Genomic DNA, 23108 nt, shown 5'->3' on the forward strand with positions numbered 1-23108 from the left:
TTAAGAAAATTTTTTGATAAGTGCAAAAATGTTAAAATATTTTATAATAATACTAAATAATACATCATTATAAACATATCTACTTCAGTTTAAAGTTATATCTGATATTTTAAAGTTTGTATTATTGTCGCAAAACTAATTTCTCACATAGATAAAACAAATTATAGTATAATTATCATACTTTTTTCGCAAAACATATTTCTTACATTATTTCAAAGTATACTGCAAAATTATATTTTTATTTAGATATTTTAGTACATACACTGAATTCAACATTTTCTTATAGAATTTTTTATTTTTTTAATTTTTACAACTGTATTTTAACGATTAGCTTTAACTTTTCAAAAAAAAAACAAGAAAAAGTATCTTAAAGATTATTTATAAGTTGTTTTTTAGTTTAAATTAAACTTTAGAAATAAATCTTGCAAACCTGTCTTAACAAAAACAACAAGTTATTAATAATATTGTATCAAACATATAATATTTTTTTGTATGTTAAACTTAAATTTAAAAAAGTTTGGTTTAATTTTTGTTTATGTTTAAGACTTTCTACGCTTATACTTTCTTAAACATTTGTAGAGTAAATAAATTTCGTAAAAACAAACTTAGCTTATTTTATCATCATATTCAAACTAACCACTAATTTTTTTAATTTGTAACATAACTTGCAAATTATTTTAGTTACTTGCAATAAATCATATAAGAATACTTTTGTAATTAAAAACGAATTTCACACAATAAAAATTATTAAATAAATGTAGCTCTTAATAATATAGTTAACTTTAACTTTAAAGACTTTATAAGTAAATATTTGTTCTTTAATATTTTTTATTATTTTTCTACGCAGTTAATAACTATAGATATTTTCTTAAATTTATAACACTTTAAAAGTGTTTTAAGTATAAACCAAGTTAAAAACAAATTAAACAAAAGCTGAGTATTGTAAACAGTTTCTAAGAAATTTTATTGATAATATACTCATCAAATATGCTGCTTTCAATAAAAAAAACACTTATTTGTACAATGCATAAATTTCAAAAGATTATTTAATGGTGACTTTAAATGCAATTAAAGTGTATTTTCTGTATAAAATACTGATTTTACTTTTTGCTATCAACTGGGTATGTTTTGTTGATTATATGTATTTATTTTTATTATCAACGACTGTCTTTAATAAACCGAAAAATAAGGTAACTTTTTGGTAGATTGAACTCTTTTCAATAGTTTTTATAAAAAAAAAATATAGTCTTAATAGTTGTAAACTACCTATTGAAACAAAAATTCATGAAGTTTATTCTTTTAAACTGAAAATAACAACTTATCTTACCAAAATTGAAGGACATAAATCTGCACTAGTAGTATAGCAAAAGGACCTGATTTTAGTATTTACGAAAACATTTCAGTCATTAGTTATAACTAAAATATAATTTAATGTGATCGTTCAAACGCTTATCGATTTTGTCTTCACTGATTTACTATTTACAACTATTTATTTTTTAAGCAACTACTATGAATTCGTTTTGTTGTTATCTAGTGCTTAACAAAAAATGTTTTGAAGAAAATTTAAAATTAATTTATTCGATGTTTATTTCAATATTTGAAATACTCTTGAAGCATTTTAAAGGTTTCATGAAAGATTTTCATTCAAGCTACATTACCAAAAGAAATTACATAACTTTATTTTTCAAACAACAAACTGGCAGAAGGGATTATATTAAAAAGAAAAAGCTTAAAAACAACTAAAAACTAACAACCAGCAATCCAAGTGTCTTTTTTTTCTAAAAGTAAAGTATGTTTATAATATATAACAAAAGGGTTGATTATGCCAATTTGATCATCAGACCACAAGCTTTCAGTAGACTGAGACTGGTTTCGTTTTTGTTAGGACTCATCAGTCAATAACAACCGAAAAACTTGAAACTACAAACACAATCTACAAACGATTTATCATGATAAAACATGACTACTGTAGACTTTCGCAATTTTTTCATTTATAGATGTTTTTAGTGAGGCAAATATAAATAGCAGTATAAGAAAATATAGTATTTGCTACTTGGAGCAAAACATATTTGCAAGAGTAAAATAAAGTTATGATTGTAGTTTTTAACTATAAAATATAGATCAATTTACATAAGGAATTTTTTATTACTTTATTTCTTAGTAATTTTTTGAACTCAGACGCTTTAAACTTAATCAATTAAAAAAATTGTTTAATTAGTTTTTTGTTAACTATTACAGTGTTGCAATATAATATATCTAGTTTATTAATAGCAATAATTGACTTATAGTATAGGTGATAAATTTTATTTTAATTTTAGTATTTATAGCTATACAATAACATCGTACAAAAAATTTACTTTTACAAAGTATAAATTAGTTTCAGTAGTAATGACATTATTCACAAAAAATTTTCAATTACCTATAAACTACTTGAAAAAATTGTGAGTATGATTTTTTTGCTTAATTTTGACTTAATTTTGATGAAATAAGTTCTTTTGTGTAAGTTATTTTTTTAAGTTAAACTTATTTTACAGGAAAAACTTTTAAAAAGGAATAAAAAAAGTTTCAACAAATTGGAAATAAAGGTTTTTTTAGAAACTGTAACATCTAATAGCAGCAACATTTTTTTTAAATTGTTTAGAAACATATCCTACAAAAACTAAATAGCTATACAGTTTTTATATTTATATATATATATAATTACTCAAGTCAAGTAAGATGCTTTTTAAAACATACATTTTCCAATATGGTGAAATAAAAAGTTTGTGTAGAACAGCACATATTAAGGTATATAAAAAAGCCTAGAACCTAACTTCTACAAAAAAATAAATATAACAACTGTAGGAAAAATATTATTGAGTTAAATTTAGTCAAGTTTTAGTAATACTAATTCCGTTTTTAAAACTTGAATGTGAATGGAAGTATTTCTTTTTAAATTGACTATCAACTTGTATTTAGGTTTTTCATTGATTTATCCTGGACAATATAATGTCTTATCTGTAATCACTATCGGAATTCTTATTAGAAAAACTATTTTTAGACTTTAACTATATAAAGTATCTCTTCAATTGAAAGTCTTCATAAGTAGTATAGGATTAATTTTTTTTTTTTAAATACTTATGTGCAACATTTTTAAGAAATATCTTACTACTTTATAACTTTTATGTAACATAAAAGATCGATTAAGTCGTTCTAGCGATGTTTATATATCTTCTCAACTATTTTAAATTTAAGTCAGTCTTACTACTCCAAAAATTTTGGTCTATAGAACATAATCGTTTACTATTTAAATATCAATTCTACTTATACTAACGCAAAACCTTGCTTACTTGTTTTACTGCTCAAGACATTTCAGTGTTTAAGAATTACTCAATTGAACAAGTGTTATAACTTTATAAACAACAGCTTTTCATAATAGTTTACATGTAACAATTTTAGAAAGATTTTTAATTGTTTAGCTTACAACTTTTCAGTTTCTAAACGTTATTAAATTTCCAGAAAAAAACTGGTCTAATTTGCTTTTACAGATTTGTTTTTATACATAAATAATTGCTTATCAATATGATTTAGTTTTATCAATATGGCAGTATGGACATTTTCTTAAATACAAATTATCATTAAAATATGGTTTTTTATTTCAGTTTAACCTACAATGCTCGAATTTAATTTTAAGTATTTATTACTTACTAGTTGGTCTTTGATTTATGAGGGACATTATTTTTTGAACTTTTTTTTATTTTAAAGATATAAATATTGATGTATTTCTAAAATAAACGAACATTTTCAAAATATTTGCTATTCAAAACTATTAGTTTATTAATCATTCGTTGGGTTTATTTAAATTTGTATATAATTGTGGCAGACTACCTAAAAACTTAGTCACACAGTTTCTCTTAACAAATATGTATTAATCTTATACATTAATTAAAAAGTTTAACAAATACAAGCATCACAACTTAGTTTATTTAACTTAAAGCACCAAAAACTGCAAAAAACATCAATATACAAAATCAACCAAGTAATTCTTCAAAAATAAACAGAGTATTTTTTTTTTAAGTTTTACAATTGTGTTAGGATATTAAATTTAATAAATTCACCTTAACTTTTTTTTATCAGTTCAACTAACTTTGGGAGTTTTATTTATAAATTTTTATCAAGCCATCCCAATGAATATTATCAATCTAAAATTTAAATATGTTTAACAATCTAAAATGGCATTCAACTGTTTGACAAACGAAATAACTACCGCTTAAACAACTTAATAAATTGATTTTTTTTAAATACTTATATTAGCATATTACACTGGTAAAAGTGGCAACTCAAAACTTTTAGCACAAAATCAAATCATCCTGATCAAACTCTTTTTTTTCAGACTCAGGGTTCTCAGAAGAAGTAGATTTAGGTTTTAGGTAGTAGACGAGTCGGGATTTTCAGTAGAAGGAACATCAGTTTCTGTAGTAGATTCAGGTTTTTCTGAAGTAGGTTCAGGACCCTCAGATTCTTGGTTCTCAACGGTCCTGGAATCAGATTTGTCCTGAGTAGAATTTTCAGCAACTACAGATAAAGAATCAGGACTGTCAGTAGAAGATGGAATCCCAGGAGAGGAAAATACAATGCTATCTTTTTTCTCCTCAATATATCTGAACAAACTTCCTACCAATTGGTTTCTTTGTTCTTTGTTCGGAATAACAGAATCAGGATAATCAGTAGAATTTACAGAAGAAGCTTCAGGTTTTTCAACTGAACTTTCAGGATTTTCCAGAACAAATTCAGGTTGTTCAATAGAAGTTTCAGGATTTTCTTGAACAGATTCAGGTTGTTCAATAGAAGTTTCAGATGATTCAGAAACTTGAGCAGTAGGTAGAGGTAAAACTTTGTTTCTTTCCTCTTGAGTGTTACCATACAACTTTTTCAGCTGTTGGCTTGAGACATAAATATCAGATTCTTCAGTGGATTCAGGTTCTTCTTGAGTAGCAGGACCAGGTTTCTCAGTAGAAGTTTCAGGAGTAAATAATTCAGGCACAGAATCAGTTTTTTCATGAGTAGATTCAGTATCTACAGGAATAAGTTCAGGTACAACATTATTTCCTTCCTCTTCGATATTCTCGTACAAATCTTCAAACAGCTGATTTGTTTCTGCTTGATTCGGGGCGTGCTTGGAAAAATTGTACCTACCAACTGGTTGATAAACAAGAAACAAAGTTATTTAAACTTATTTTATATGTTTGGGTAAGGTGGGTTAGGGATATGTGTATAAATATTTTTATAAAAGCTTAAAAGTTAGATGCTGACTCAGTAAATACTAGGGGTAACACCTTAACGTTCCTATCGAGCCGCTACATTTATATTATATTTAAATAAAGTAGTTATTCAATTAATGGAAATTTTTCAGTAACTTCATAACATATAATTTAAATCTGTTTATTTATTCCTGTACAAATTGAATGTACTGTTTATATAATTATTACAAATAAATTGGACTCATAAATTATAACATGAGGTATTATAATGACTTTCATTTAATTAATTTTTAATTATGTTACTTGGACTAAAACAAATAACATTTAATACGTATTGTAATAAAATCAGGTTAGCTTATTACAATTTTGGTTAATTTTATTACAAATAACATAATTTATATTTTCTATTTTATTGCTACTGGACTAATCCTACACCAAAAAAAAAGGTAAACCTTAATAAATGTTTTTTTAATTAAAAAAAACTTTGAGGACAATAAAATATCTTCTATAGAGTAAAATTTTCGAGCAAATTACAATTTTACTGCTTAACATGTAAAAATAGTATAAAATACCATGTTCTTTAATGCATTCTGTTCAAATTCCAGGTTTTTTTCAAAATTTCTCAATTTCCAGATTATTACAAGATTCCAATTTTTTGGCAACCCTGAATCTTGCATAAAAATATAAACAAACTAATATATAAATTGAAAAAATAAAAACAAAATCAAACGAATGTGTAAATTTTATTAAACAACATAGAAAACGCTTAACTGAAGTTATAGCTTCATACTTAAATAATAAGTCGAAAAATTTTTACCAGAAACAATTTCAACAAAAAAGAAGTTTTTTGTGCAGAACGAAAAAAGAGTACTTTCAATATTTTGAAAATTTTCATAGCAACTACAACTTTTTTTTAATAGAAAAAAATTAACAGATCATTTCTAAAAAATGAAAAATAACCGTTTGCAAAAGGTATAGAACTATTTAAATTTTACTTCAAAATTCTAACCCTATAAATATAAATTAACTAATTAACTTGTTTATAGCTTTTTAAAAATTATTTAATAAATTCATCTGTTAAAAAGATGTAGCACTACTAAAATCACAAAACATTTTCGGTACTGAAGTTAACTTGATAATTTTTCAACTAATTTTGTTGATAATTTTCTAATTTTTGCAACCTGGAGACTGGAATTCGTTTTTGTTTTTGAGAAGGTAGGCAGCAAGAAATTCAATCGGGTTTGGTGGCCTGTTTAAATATTTAATAAAAATTAAAATTGATAATACTTTTATACTTTTAATCTTATTTATTATACTACTTATTAGTAAGTTTTTTTTTCTTTTTTAAGATTAGAAAAGAAATTTAATCGGGTTTGGTGGCCTGTTATAATTTTTATTAAGAATTAACTTTAATAATACTTATATACTTTTTAATTCATTTATAATACTACTTATTAAGAATTTTTAAAAGATAAGCAGCGAGAAATTCAATTGGATTTGATAGCCTGTTAACAAAATAAAATATTTAACTTTGTAATAATTAGTTATTTTCAAATTTACTAATTTAATTACTTAGTTATCTATTTAAGAAATATTTGGATTTGGTGGTCTGTTTGAATAACTTAATCTTAATCAAATAGAAAAATATATAAAAACTAATAATTTAATTTGGTTACGCTGAACAGTTTTTAAACTTATTTATTAGATTTTTATTTATTTGGAAGTTTTTATATTTCAGAAGAAAAGCAGCAAAAAATTTTACTGGGTTTGGTGGCTTATTAAATTTAACAGTTATCTATATTTATCATAATTTAACATTATTTAAGTTTTTATATGGGTAAGTATTATGTGGGAAAGTGTTTTGTCTAAAATATCAATTGTACAGAATAAAATTATTAATTGTATGGTCTACATAACAAAAACACTTTTCATCCAACTGCAAACAAAACAGTTGCTAGCCACAAAGTAAAAATAACAAAGCAAAATAAGAATGTATGAACAGTACAAACATTGTAAGTAAATATTTGAATAAAATATTTTTATAATACATTTTAACTGGTTGATTTAGCATGTTTTATGAAACATCATAAGAATTATAATATTAGCTTGAGTTCCTCTTTAGTCATAATGAAATTTAAGTAAGAAATGTTGTCATTTTTTGTGGTAATATAAACGTTTTTTTTCTTGGGGTTTTTACACTATAACCAATTAACTTTATTTTAAAACATTTATAAACATTTGTATTTTTTTCTTTTTTAAGGCAGGTTTCATGAAATTCTAAAATAAAACTTGATTAGCATGAGTTGTTTTCGTCCATAACAAAAAATTAAGAAGGAAATTTAACTTTAAAAAACAACAACTAAAATCTCATTTTAATGCGATTTTTACATTATGACCAAACAACTTTAACAAAACTATCAATAAAACTTTATATATCTTTCGATTAATTAGACTTTTTAATTCCTATTTAAATTTAAATGTTTAAGTACTAATTCCTTATCTCATCTTATTACATATATAAAATTTTACTATCGGTATATTTCTAGTACATAGAACTACAACTGAAACTTTTCTTTTAACTATCAACTTTTTCATTAATAAGCGTACTACTTATTATATTATTTATATACTTGTATATCCTTTAATTACCAATACAGCTATAGTATATGAAAATTAAAACTTAAACTTCCGCTTACATAATTTTACCAATAAAACTTTATATCATATTTCAATGAGCCGGATTAATTTATTTTGTTTTATACAATTATAACAATTAAATATCAACAGATCTATACAAAAATAAATATATTTATTATATAAAAAAGCTTTAAGTTACTTTGAAAATTATGTTTTAAAACCTTATGTTGGAATCAAAATTCATGTTTTTTAAATATAAATATGACATTTGAAAATATTCCCTTATTTTAAATAACGGTTCTAATTATTAACTTGAAAATAACTTATAATGTATAAAAATCACCTTTTACTCCTAACAATTTAATTTAAAATCAAACACTGAAGATAATTAATGCTTTGTTTACATTTTTAATTACAATGTAATTATGCTTTTTGTTTAAAATTATTTTGATAGTTATATTTTAAAAACGATTGTTTATTTCAAAAAAAAACTTTTTAGGAATTTTAAAAATACTTTCTTGTTTTTATAAACAAAACTTATAACTTAAAATAGAAAACTTTAATTGCTTACTTAAAGTTTTATTACTCAGGTTAAGAAAAAACATGACATTTATTTTTTTTTTTACAATTCTAATCACAATATAACTATGACGAGTATCATAGACCTTAAAAAACGTGACATTAGCATAACCAAAAATTTTCTTTAACTTAATCAGGTATTTAGCATGCAAATATGTTTTTATTTATATGGTTTATGAAAATGTTTAAATAATAAACTATTTTAACTTTTATTTTCTGAGCTTCATAAAACTTTCATGAGTTAGATTAATTTATGAATTAGTCATAATATCTTACACCTTTGAAGTAAACAAGTTCTTTTTATTTGTTGAATACAACCGACTGAACATTATTTTTTAAAGTATGCTACATAAACATGGAGCTTTTAATAAATCCCTTAGTTTTGAATATTAGTTAAAAATTAATGAAAATATTCTAGTCCATTTTTTCTAAAACTTTACTTTTGTGTTAAAACAAAATCTATCAACTCAAAATTTTTAAAGTTCAGCTTAAAAAAAAATTTTTAGAACTAACATAATAAGGTATATTAAATAACTTATATTTAGATCTTAATAATAAGGAAACCATTACAATTAATTTTTGGCAAAACTACAAAAAACAGATATTGAGAAAAGTTCTCTATCATTATTTATATTTCATTAGTCAATGCATGTAATACTCTCTTGTTCATAGCTTATTACTTTTTAAGTATGTAGATATTTTTGTTATTGAGATTAAAAAAAAATTATAAAACAATAAAATACAATACTAATCTCTTCTAATCTGAAATCTTTTTACATTATTCCTTGGTTTTTTAATTTAGTTTAACCATGCATTTTGATTTAGAATACTTTACAAAAGAAATTAAATAATCATATTAATACTAATCTATACACTGTGAAGTAATAGATAATGTATTGGAGAAAATACTTTTAATCTTATTTACTAACAATAAAAAATAATTTAAACATTTTAATTAACTATTATGTACAACAGTACAAATTGAATTAATCAAAACATTTTAAACCTAATATTTTGTATAAAGATTTACTGTTGTTTACTTGTTAAACAAATTTGTTTGAATAGCTTACTTTTATAACTGCACAGTAATATTCTGGTTAATAATTTTCACTTATACAACTTTTTTATAAACCGAAGAGTTTTTTTTTCAACACTAACATAAATTTCAGTGGGCATTTAACTTTGCATTCATAAAAGCACAAATATAATATGCATGTTTAAAACTATTTTATTTAAACGACATAGTTTACATTTAACAACAAAATAAACTCGTCTATTAACCAAGTGGAAAATAAATATGACCAGACTTTAAATTAAATGCTTTTCTAATATGAAGCCAATAAATTGTCAAGATACACAACAGTTCAAACATTTAATACATGTCTAATTTAATTTTAATTATAAGAAGTTCACTCAACTTAAAACAAAAATAACCTATGTTCAATACCAAATAAAAAACAGATTTAAGTAATCAACTTTAAAAGACAAATTTACTATATTTTATATTTTCAAGTATTTTTTAAGAAAAATATAGGTGTTAAATAACCATATTAAAAGTAGTTTTAAAAACCACACACAGATTTGTAGAGTATCATGGGAATTATATATACTTGTGGTTTATTATTTCATACTGGCTTGAACTGTGAACTGAATTTATAATTAATTGATAATCCTTCAAGTAATTTGTTGCAATGCAAAGCATATTGCAAGAAGCAATATGTAAGAACTTCAAGCACTAAATTTAAGTATGATTTTTTATATTTGGATGTTCATTTCATTATAAAAGGTGGTCTTTTAATCAAACAAGCTTTAAAATATTTAAACTGAAAATCTAGAAAAAAATTTTAACTAATTATTTTAAGTATACTTTATTTAAGTTTAAAGTAAACCCTCACAAAACTTTATCACTTGGGTTAAAATTACCTTACAGTACAAACTTTTCAGCTAAAGCAAGTACTTAGATAGAATACTCTAGCTTTAGCAATGTATTCAAAATAATATAGGAAAAACACTAGAAGATTGATTCATAATAGATAAATTAAAAAAAAACACCTTTAATAGATAAGTGACCACTTAACGCTGAACAAAACTAACACATATGGGATAAAAGCCACAAATGCACATGCACCCAATTTAGTTATGATATATTCATTAAGTACACTGATAATAAGCCATCCATGTATGTGACGGCCCCTTATAATCAACTACCCCTTATGTAATAGTAACATTACATCCATAACTTTAATACAACTGCTTAATAATAGGCATACCAACATTTATTTAGCCAATGTACTTACACCACCCAATAAAACAGAAACTACAATCTGATCCAAATAAGCTATCCATATATCAAATACCCATAATAAGCTACCCACATATAATACCAATCAAAAAACAATACTCTTACTACCTATACAATTACAAGTCATACTTACCTCTCCTTAGCAAGGCTACTCATGCCACCCAACAGTACTGGTATTACGGTCTGGTCCAAATAAGCTACTTATATAGCAGCCATAACAAACTACCCATACAACATATTACTTATGACAAATAACCTATATAACACCACTTATACAATTACTAAATCTCACTTTTCTTTAGCAAGGCTTGACATTCCACCCAAAAGTACTACAGTTTGGTACAAATAAGCTACCCATATACAACAATACCAATTAAAAAACAATTACTCTTACTACCTATACAGCTACAAGTCATGTTTACCCATTATAAAATAATTACTTACCTGGCTTTACTCATACCACCAAACAATAAAGGTACTATAATTTGATCCAAACAACTTACCCTTATATAACAACACCCATAATAAGTTACCCATAACAAACTACCCATGCAATTATTATTACCTCTCCTTAGCAAAAGTTGACATGCCACCCAACAGTACTGGTACCACGGTCTGGTCCAAATAAGTTACCCATACAACAACACTCATAACAAACTACCCATACACATACTAATCTTACATTTTCTTCTAATTATAAACTACCCATAAAATGTATTAATTATACTCACCTTTCTTTAGCAAGAGTTGACATTCCACCCAAAAGTACTGGGACCACGGTCTGGTCCAAGTAAGCTCTGGTTGGGAGTCCTTGGAGCTCAACTGTCGGTTTCTGGGCTGCAGGTTGCTCTTTCTCCTGGACTGCTACCGCCTGAAAATAATAATAATTACATATCTTATTTTATTTCTAATCAAATATTAGTAAAGAAGGTGGTTTTTTCTCCTTGATTGCTTCTTTGTTGCTTTTAATTGTAAAATAATATTTTGCAACAGTATATTATTGAAGATATATGATTTCTTTAAATAAGTTATTTAACTTCTTGTTAGTATATAGTACTCTTGGCAGCTAGTGCCTTGGCAGTAATTAAATGTACCATTTAATTTTAATCATATTTAAATAATAATAATACAAGGAGGTTCTTTCTCCTGAACTGCTACTGCCTGGAAATAATCAATATTTAATTAATTAAATAAATATGTCTTTTGTTTTATTTTTACTTATATTTTAGAAAACAAGATTGTTCTTTTTACTGCTACTGTCAGTAGATGGATATTAAAATTAATTAAGGACTACAAATAATATTTACAATAAATAATACTTTGCAAAGTGTTGTTGTATATAAAGAAGGAGGATAAATAAATAATAAACATAATTTATAATGCCTAGATAAACATATTAACCCGTAAGAAAATGTAATCCTTATTTGCTTTTTTTGATGTCTCTACTACTGCCTAAAAAATTATATTTTAATTTAGTTACACCGTTTATTTTATGTAAATATTATATATTTCAAATAGTTAATGCTTTTTTTTTTTGACCTGGAAAAATTTGAGTTTTTAAAAGATTATAAATTACATGATTGAAAATTTTTTAATAAAATAAAATTGTGCAAATTAATATTAATTTACTACCAGGTTTTGGTTGCAAAAAATTACGACCTATAAATTTTCAAGTATACTAAATTTATTTTAATTTTATACAAGCTCTTTACATTTTAGTATATCGATCAATCATACTTAGTAAGACTAACAACCATATAATAATTAGCTTAAATAGAAGTTAATTATTGTGTTCGATCTACTTTGTGTAATAAGTGCTAGTTAAAGGAGTTATCATGACTGAAGAAATTAATTTCCATGATTGAAAAAGTGGTTTAAGTATTGTAATTTGTAGGTTATACGACTGAAAATATTTCAACAAATGCTACTTCCTATGTGGATGAATGACAATAAATAAAAATACGTTAGTACATATAAAAAAAATAAATGTAATAAAAGCTTAAATGGTGGTCGAATTGCTAGAAATACAAATTAAGTGAATTAATTAACCGCTACTTAACTGAATAGCTTTTTTAGCTATAAAATGTTAAACTGTTAATAGGGATTTAGTGCATTAGTTGAGGTTTTAAACTATTGTGAAATAATTTATATCACTACAGTTTAGTTGTAAGGTTTTAATTTATGTAAATACAACTTATTTTGACTATTGTTTCTTCCTTTGTTTTTACAGAGTAGAAAATTTATAGGATGTTAAAAAACTAGAACAAATGAATAATTTGTATTTGTTGTTAAGATAATGAGATTCTGGTATATGAAACTATTTTTTCTAAGTTTGTTTCTTAGAAAGTATTGTGTTATTAATAATGGTTAAAAGATATATTTAAATATGAAATAAAACAAACAAATCTGGTATTTGTTTTAGATAATTAAATTTGCTTTTAAAGTATTTGTCTGGTTTATGTTATCTTTGAAAAAAATATTTTTAAGTCCTTAAATAAATTTTTCAATTAATTAGTATGCTTTAAACACTATCTTAAAAATACAGAAACCAATTTAATTTTCATAACTTGGTATATACAGCTATTGGAAATTCGACTGTTTAAGCTATTATTTTGATTACACAAAAACTTATGTAGAACTACAAAATTCTATAGGTAGTCAAAATAATTCCCAAGTGCTTTTTAAGTGCAAACACTCATTGAATTTGCATAGTGAACTTTATGATTTACAAAATTTTAGCACGTTTTTATGTGGTTGATAACAGTTATATAAACATGTTTTATTTTACTCACAAACAATGTTTTTATAGTTTTTTTTGAATTACTTAGCCGACCTTAGCAAATTTGATTTTGTATAATTTTAGACTTTATAAATTTTAAAAACAAAATAATTGATATTAATTCTTGGCCAGGTTAATAAACATTAAAACATTTTAGTAATATATTTATATAGCCTATAACCAAGACACTGCATAAATATTAAGGCAAGTTATAAATACAGCTGATTAAATAATTACAAGCTTGTAAATTACTTGATAGTTAATTTTCAGTATATCGTGGTATATAAAAGTAACCAAAACTTAAAAAGTAAAAATAAATTAATGTTTGCTTAATTAATAATTTGTTAGAGATTAAACTAGATTATCCAATGCATTAAATGAAAGTAGGAACAGATTACATAGTAGATTATGAACACTTGTTGTAGTGAAATATAAGGTAAATTTTAACAATAGTAAATGAAAGTACGTATAGATTAAATAGTAGATTATAAATACTTAAAACCACTTGTAAATACTCAACTCAAGTTTTAAGTGGCTTATGTTTTATGCATAAAATCATGTATTTTTGAATAAAAAATATTTATTATGTAATTAATTACATAAGATAAAAATAAATTACCAACTTATTTGTTATTAATCACAAAACATATCTATGACTTTGTAAAAACAGTTATGTACTTATATTCAATATGTGACGTATGGTACAGTATAGTAGCCTTCAATTTTTTTTTTGCTTTAGTGTAATTTGTGCTTTTTTGAATTAAATCTTCATGTTAACATTTTTGATGAACTACTTGCAAAAAGTATACCCTAGTTATACTCACAAGCTTTATTTATAATGGCTCTATTTTTGGACAATAAGCCATTCGAAAATGGCAATACATTAACCATGGTAAGGTTTTCACTTCTGATGGTTTCAATCAAAACTACATGAACATAAGTTAAAGGTAAATAACAATATGAACAAAAGTTTCTAATTTTAAAAGGTTACTTTTATACATTATAAAGATCTTAATCGAACTTGAAATATGTGGTAGAACTTCAACAGGGACCATTTCTTATTGATAGCTATATATAATGTACGTTTATTTTATCTTTTTGTGACATAATAATTTGTATTTGTTATTAAATATGTACATTATTTAATTAAAATATATTTTTTGAATTTTCTTATAGTATATCAATTATAAATGTTAGAAAAATTGAACTTATTGACTTTGAGAAGGCAAAAACCGTTTTTCATTACTGATTATGAATACATGTATACTACTTAACTAATTATAATAAATTTATTATATCTAAGCTATACTTGCTGAGATGAAGCTTTAGCAGTGACCATTTATTATGAACATATTAACACATACCTAATATTTATGACATAAAACTGTTACTTACTTGAGCTTGCTGAGATGGAGCTTCATTAAATTATTTATTATGAACAACTATTAGGAACCAACTATTACCATAAATACTATATTAACACATATTTTATTTTATTAGTTTAATATTAGTAAATCTTACTTAAGCTTGCTGGGATGGAGCTTAAGTAAATTATTTATTATGAACATACTAACACATACTTTATTTTATTAGTTTAATATTAGTAAATCTTACTTGAGCTTGCTGGCTTGGTGCTTCTGCTGGGGTCATTTCCTGATCTTTTACCTCCGCTGGTTTCTCTTCATCAGGTTTTCCTTCTTCTTGAGCCTTAAATAGTGTTTTTAAATTTATTAATTTGAAAACTTTCATTATTTATGTATCCCCTACATTACCAACATTTTAAATATTACTTGAGCATGCCAAGCCTGACTATATAGAATTGTGTTGTTATTATTTAAATAAATAAACTTTGAATTCATACGCAGCTATGGAAATGCTTAACTAAGTTCAACTAAGTAATAATGAGCATTCTAATTAAGGGCATAGGGGGGGTAAACACCCTTTTTTGGTTTTTCATCTTATTTTATATAGTTTTTACTAAGCTTTAAGATGCTTTTTACAAATTTTAAAAATTCAAAATAATTTTTGAGATATAGCCGGTCAAAGTCAGAGCCAACAATAGGTTCCTTATGGGAGGCGCAAACTAAAACGGCAAAAATAGACTATTTTACTAAAAATCTATCTTCTCCCACGTTTTTTGAGATAACTACCTCAAATTTTTAGGAAATGTTCCTTGATATATTTAGAAAATTCTGTCGGAAGGAATTTTGAAAAAAATAAAAAATAAAAATTTTATATAAAAAATAAACAAAAAAAACAGTTTTTTTTTGTTTTTATATTATAAAATTTTTATTTTTAAATTTTTTAAATTCTGTTCCGACAGAACTTTTTAAATATATCAAGGAACATTTCCTGAAAATTTGAGGTAGTTATCTCAAAAAACGTAGGAGAAGATAGATTTTTAGTGATTTATAGTTATTTGCCGTTTTAGTTTGCGCCTCCCATAAGGATCCTATTGTTGCCTCCGACTTTGACCGGCTATATCTCAAAAAAATTTATGAATTTTTTAAATCTGTAAAAAGCATCTTGTAGCTTAGTAAAAACTATATAAAATAAGATCAAAAATCAAAAAAGGGTGTTTACCCCCCCCCCCTCTATGCCCTTAAAAATTTAGCCACACCTAAAAAGTATTAAATATTTTATCAATTTATACCTTACCATTTAATTACCATTACATCATTTTACATTACTATTAAATTTTTTAACAAAATATATTAAATAAAGATGTGCAAATTAAGTATTTTATTCAAAACCGGGTTTCGGTGACAAAAAATTGTGACCTCTTCAAGTTAAACAAAATACTAAACAGTTTAATGAGTTTAATTTTATTTCATGCAACTCAATCTTTTTATTTACATGCATTATGTAGCTTAAACAAGATCATAATAAATACTCAATTTAAAAATAACAATTAATAGGAAAAAATAAGCAAACTGAACATAAAATTGCAGTGCGTACAATATAAAGTAATTCAAATGTAAGCCAAAATATAATAAATAAATATAAAAGCAAGCATAGTGAATATTTTTGAGAGCAAGTTTTTTTTCTTGATCTTAATATAAGCTTTTAACAAGTAATTAAAAATATATTGTCATTAACAAATAAGTCTTAATGCAAGCCATTCGACTCTATATTTTTTGAGGAAGGCATTGACTTATAAAACATACAAATAAGCATATATATTTATATAGAAGCAACATATACAATGGTATAAAACAAGCCGAAAAAATATATATAAATTTGTGTCTCAAAATTAACAGAAGATGTTTAAATATATACTATAAAGTGATTGAATAAATATATTTTTCAATTACTGAATCGGATGAATAGTTGACAAGTTTGACAAATTCTTTCATTGGGTTTCTCCACTGAAAGTTAGTATTGAAATATACATATAATTTAAGTGAGTTAAAAACAAGTGTAAGTTTCAAGCAAAAATTTATATTATTGATTTATTTTTAGTGACAACGAAATAGATTTTTTTTTCATTTCAAAACTTTACAAATATTTTAAAGTGGAAATTTAATAAGTATTAAGGCCATAGGGGGGGGTAGACCATGTTTTTTACAAGTTGATCTTATTTTATACAGTTTTTACTAAGCTTCAAGATGCTTTTTACCGTTTTTAAAAATTCGAATTAGTTTTTGAGATATGACCGGCCAAAGTCGGGCCGCATAACAGGTTCCTTATGGGGAAGGAAAACTAAAACGGCGAAAAAAGACTAATGCATTCAAAATCTATCTCCTCCTTCATTTTTTAAGCAATCTTCTTCAAACTTTCACAGTCTATTCTTTATACAATAACAAAAAAACGTTATTTGTGACTTTAAAAAATTTCAAGTAAAAATACCTTTTTTTTGTAATTTTATGACAAAAATTAAAAAAAAAAGTGAATTTTCATCAAAAAAAATTTTTTTTTACAAAAAAAAGGTATTTTTACTTGAAATTTTTTAAAGTCACAAATAACGTTTTTTTGTTATTGTATAAAGAATAGACTGTGAAAGTTTGAAGAAGATTGCTTAAAAAATGAAGGAGGAGATAGATTTTGAATGCATTAGTCTTTTTTCGCCGTTTTAGTTTTCCTTCCCCATAAGGAACCTGTTATGCGGCCCGACTTTGGCCGGTCATATCTCAAAAACTAATTCGAATTTTTAAAAACGGTAAAAAGCATCTTGAAGCTTAGTAAAAACTGTATAAAATAAGATCAACTTGTAAAAAACATGGTCTACCCCCCCCCCTATGGCCTTAAAATGTAAGTAGATAATTAAATGTTCGTAAGTTTTCAAGTTCAATTTAATTAAAAGAAATTTAACTTACAACTTATTTTCAGTGACATGACAGATAATTTTTTCATTGGTCTTCAACTTAAAGTGGACAATCAAACAAGAAAATAAAATGAAAGTGATAGAAATATTATTAAGTAAAATAAATAAATCTATTGATTTATTCACTGAAGTGGGTATTTAATTAACTACATTGTGTAAAAATAAACAGATATTTTTTGTGTAGTCTATACCATCTTAACTGAATGAGGCTATTTAAATAAATAGTGTTTATGTGGATAATTAAATAAATAATATGAAGTGAAAAAGGAATAATTTTAAATGGAAAATTTGAAAGGTATATAAAAATTCAGTGATAATTAAATATTATTTACTGATTCATCATCTGTCTCTTCGTTGTAATTGTGCATTTTTTTACTTGATCTTATTGCTCTCGCTTTTTTTAACCAACCAGCGGAATCTCTTCCGTACTTCTATTTGAAGAAACAAGAAAATGCATATATAGTTATCTAATATTAAAATACTTCAGAAACATTATATGTTGATTTTTTGTGCAACTATTTTGTGGGAATAAAAATATTTAACCCCCTATAATTAATCATTATGATTAAAATTTTTCTCATATTGGAATGACTCAACACATAACTTACTAAACTTATAAATGGGACTAATTGCTGTAATCTGCATCTTATTTGATATATTTTTGAATTAAAATAATATTCAAAATAAATTATCCTTTTAGTTTGTAACTCAAACAATATTCACATCAGAAATTTGAAATCTATCATTAGCTATACATAATGGTCCATTATTTCAATAAACTTAACAGATTGGATAAGGAAATCACATAATAAAAGATATGTTAACTACAATTATAAATATTTTTACAGAATTCATCTTGAGAAATTTGATGTCCTTTTCTTTCTTTTAACTTTCTAGTGTTAAAAAAAAAACAAGAAAAAAATATTTAAGTAGCATAACAAAAACTTACATATTTTAAAACTTTTCAATTGAGTTTTTACAATTATAATTATGTGACCGATGATATAACTTGATTCTAAAATTTATTTAGTACAACTATTATGAATAATTATTAAGCTTTTTGTAAGAATATAGATGAGCATAAAATAAGTATACTTAATTTCTTTTATTGTTTTATCCGGCCATCAAGTTTTAGTTAATATCAAAAACTTAAACTAAAGCAATACTTTACAAGGTTAGAAAACTAGGCTTATAAAACTTTAATGAAACATGTATACATCTTCAAACTTCTATTAAATGTTTTAAATTATATTTATTAGCACCAATATAAATTTTGATATTTTAAAAAACATTAATAAAACTTATACATACACACATTTCTAAATAAAATACATTTTCCTAATATTATAACTAACATTTAGTTCATTTTGAATCTCATATGCACCAATATAAAACAATAAACTCTAATGTATCTGCATATTAATAAATACTTATACTCCTAGAAAAACATACTTACAGGGTTGCCACTAGTTTTTTCGAAATACTCTACTAGATACTTTTACCTACATATATCATCAAACACATTCCTACTCACATTTGCTTAAATATTGAATATATACTCTTAAAATTAAATACATATATTAAAGTTTAAGTTCACATTAGCCTCATAATACAACAATATAAAATATTTAAACTCACATTAACTTCATTCTGAACCTCGTTGGCACCGGCTGAAACTTGTGGCGCTTCCATTGGCTGATCGCTCGAAACCACTGGGGCGGAAACTGCTTCTTCCTTCTTATTGGCCGGTTCTTCTGCTGGTGGTGCATCTTCAGCAGGCTTCTCTGCAGCCTGTAGGATTGATTTTATTTGTTTATTTACATATGATAAGAATTTGCAGTCTATTATAAAAATTATTTTTTATACTTTTCGCCCATATCAGTTTCAATTATTTTTTATTTTAGCTTTTATGACAAAACTAATTTGTTATGAATGTTAAATAATATCAAGGCTCTATTTACAGGGTTGCCGCTTGCTTTTTCAAAATTTTTTCTAGGTTTTTCATATTTCTTTCAGGTTTTTAAAGGTACACATTTTTAGGTTTATTTTTAGTTAAAAGTTAAATTTAAGGTAAGAAACATTGTTAAATAGTATAAATAGATTGAAAAGATACTGTAAAGCTACTTAAAGTGAGTTTTTTAATAAAAAATATTTTGGTGATAACAAAAATTTTTTATCTATATGATAAAGTTTTTGTGTCAAACCGAAATTTTACTACTGAACATGTTAAAATTCTTTTTTTATTAGACTATATGTGGACTAAATGTTGGGTTTATTAAAAAATAACTTTTCAATATGGGGTAATCAAAAAATAACCCAACAAACCTCAAAGTAGTTATTGAAAATATTTGTTTGATGTAAAAATTTTTAACAATCTCAATGCTGTTATATCATTTAAATAAATTAACCACAATTGTTTTTTTTATTTCAATATTTTCAGCTATCTCAATATATTATAGTATTTAAGGCCATATAGGGGTAAGTCATGCTTTTTACAAATTGATCTTGTTTATATTTTCTACTAGGCTTCAAGTTGCTTTTTACCATTAAAATGATTGGAATTATTATTTGAAACATGACCTGCCATAGTCAGGCCGCATAATAGGTTCCATATGGGAAGGGAAAACTCAAACAAAAAAAAAATACTACTTTACAAAAAATCTATCTCCTCCTACATTTTTTAAGCAATGTTCTTCAAACTTTCAAAGTCTAATATTTATACAGTAAAAAAAATACGTTTAATTGGTCATTGAAATTTTAAGTTAAAAACTTTTTGTCAATAAATATTTTTTTTTATTATTAAAATTCATAAGTAACATTTTTACCTACAATTATTTTTACCTCATAATATTAGAAATTTTAATTTCTAATAATATAAGACAGATTCCCTGAAAATTTGAAGAAGATTGCTCGAAAAATGAAAGAGGAGATAGATTTTTAGTGACTTTTAAAATTTCTGAGAAAATTGACCCCAAAATATTTGAGGTCTATACGTTTGTATCGGACACTTTTTACAAGAAATAAAATATCTCAAAAATTAATTTATATTTTTAAATTCTATAAAAACTAGCTTGTAGCTTGTACTTAAAGCTTTCATATAAAAGCCAAAATTAATTTTTGAAAAAAAAATTGTTGGACACCCCCTATGTTATTAAAGTGAATAAAAAAACAGGTGTTAATTTCAATAAAAAAATTAACTAATGACTTTTTTTCAGTGATATAACTGACTTTTTTTTCCTATTGGTCTGCAACTTTCAGTGGACATTTAAAAAACAAAGGATGAAAGTGATTGGAAATATTATGAAGTGAAATATATAAATATTTTTCTATTTACTTACTTAAGTGGGTATTTAAATAACTATATTGTGAAAATTTAAACAAAAAGTTTTTGTTTAGTCTATTCCATCTTAATTGAAAGTGGATATTTAAACAAATAATATTAAGTGGATAACTAAATAAATATTATTAAGAGAAAATGAAATTATTTCAAGTGGAAGTTTTGAAAGGTATACAAAAATTCAGTGATAAATAAATATTTTTATTTACAGATTCATTGTCTTCGTCATCTGAAAGTTCAGAGTAGTCGTGCATTTTTTTACTTGATCTTATGGTTCTCACTTGTTTAAATCGCTCCCGCGGATCTCTTATGTACTTCTATTATAAGAAACAAGAAAAAACACTTAACTTATTAATTAAGTTAATAAATGTTTACAGATGCATTATAATAATCCATTTGGTTGGAATGAAAAACAATAAAAATTTAATAATTAATAATTGTGATTTAAAACTTTTACATGTTATTTTTTAGTCAATCTTTTAGTTCTTACTCTTTTACACAACATACAGACCATTATAATTTATTTACTATAAACAATGGCATTAAATCAAATTAACCACTTTCTAATTATTTAAATATTTTTAGCTATCTCAATACATTACAATATTTAAATCAAATAAAACCTGAGTGGCTGCAGGTTCAGGTGCAGCTTCTTCCTGTTGTTGTTGGGGTGCGGCTGGTGCGGGGGTCTCTTCCGTTTCCATGGCAACGGGTTCCTCTTCAACTGGAGCTTCGGGTTGCTGGGCAGCTGCTGGGGTGGTTTCTTCAGCTGTATATAAAAATAATAACAAAAATAATAAAAATAAATAAAAATGAAAAATTGTTATTCAATCAACAACTTAAGCTGAGCAAATCAAAGATTTAAAACTTATTATTATCAGTTTCAAACTCTACTATAAATATTCTTGTTGGAGATATAATTAAAATATGTTTAAGGTGACATGTTGTAATTATAGTAATATAAATTTTTAAGTGTGCATTTTAAACTTTCCAAAATATTAGCTTTAAGATCAACAGCAATAAATTAGAAATGGAAATAAAAACTTAAATGGCAATTATAAAGCCTGATGTTATTTAATGAAAAAAATAAGAACAAGTATTTAACTTACAAAAAAAATTATTATTTTATTGAGCTTAGCTCTGGATATCTTTTTTTTACATTTATTCTACTAAATTTCTCATCGCCAAAGTATTAAAATTGTTCTAGTTTTATGCAGCTAAAATTATTAAACACATATTGTATATAAGACTTTTTTTGGTATAATTGTTATATAATAAATAGATAGATATTTCAGTTTATTTTTAAACTACATCATAATTGATTTAACATTATAAAATAAGAATAAACATTTAGTAAATTACTTTACATGTTTAGTGTTCTTAAGTGCTAAACATGATTAATATTAATTTAGTTATCATTTACACTTTTAATCATTTTTGATAATAAATATGAGCTTTGAGTGAAACATCTATAACGGGCTTGAAGTATGCATTTTAAACTTTCACAAACTTCAATTTTAAATTAGCAGCAACAATCAGAACTATAGATAGTGAAAATTACACAAAAAAATGTAGTTTAAAAATTAATTTTTTATGAACAAGATTTTTATTTAAGATAAGAAGGTTTGTTTTGTATTTGTAACACTATATTACCTATACAACAATAAATTTATTTGCTTTATTTATTCAAGTCATTTATACTTATGACTATTTTTAATTTATATAAATAAAAACAGTGAGACTTACGGGCACTCATTTTTGTAGATTAATATGGAGTGAATTTAATACAAGTCTGAAAAAAAATACTTGTTTTACAATTAGTCAGTGCTAACATAGTTATCAACTCAATAAATAAATGTAGATTATCTAACAAAAAAACTATTCTGTCAATGCACTAAAAGCAAATAATC

The 23108-nt window shown here is 24.5% G+C and overlaps 1 protein-coding gene across 1 annotated transcript; it reads right to left on the reverse strand.

Moving 5' to 3' along the window:
* Positions 1-5969: 5969 nt before the first annotated feature.
* On the reverse strand, positions 5970-22990 carry LOC145850016 (uncharacterized). The gene is made up of 6 exons (XM_082955152.1): positions 22945-22990; positions 21822-21967; positions 19500-19652; positions 15152-15244; positions 11490-11629; positions 5970-6489 (listed from the first exon to the last, which is right to left on the reverse strand). Exons 1-6 carry the CDS (start codon positions 22952-22954, stop codon positions 6408-6410), a joined length of 624 nt encoding a protein of 207 aa, XP_082811278.1. The 5' UTR covers positions 22955-22990; the 3' UTR covers positions 5970-6407.
* Between the last annotated feature and the right edge of the window lie 118 nt (positions 22991-23108).

This window comes from Thalia democratica, chromosome 2 (genome assembly GCF_965202585.1).
Source record: "Thalia democratica chromosome 2, ktThaDemo2.hap1.1, whole genome shotgun sequence".
Classification (NCBI taxonomy): Eukaryota; Metazoa; Chordata; class Thaliacea; order Salpida; family Salpidae; genus Thalia; species Thalia democratica.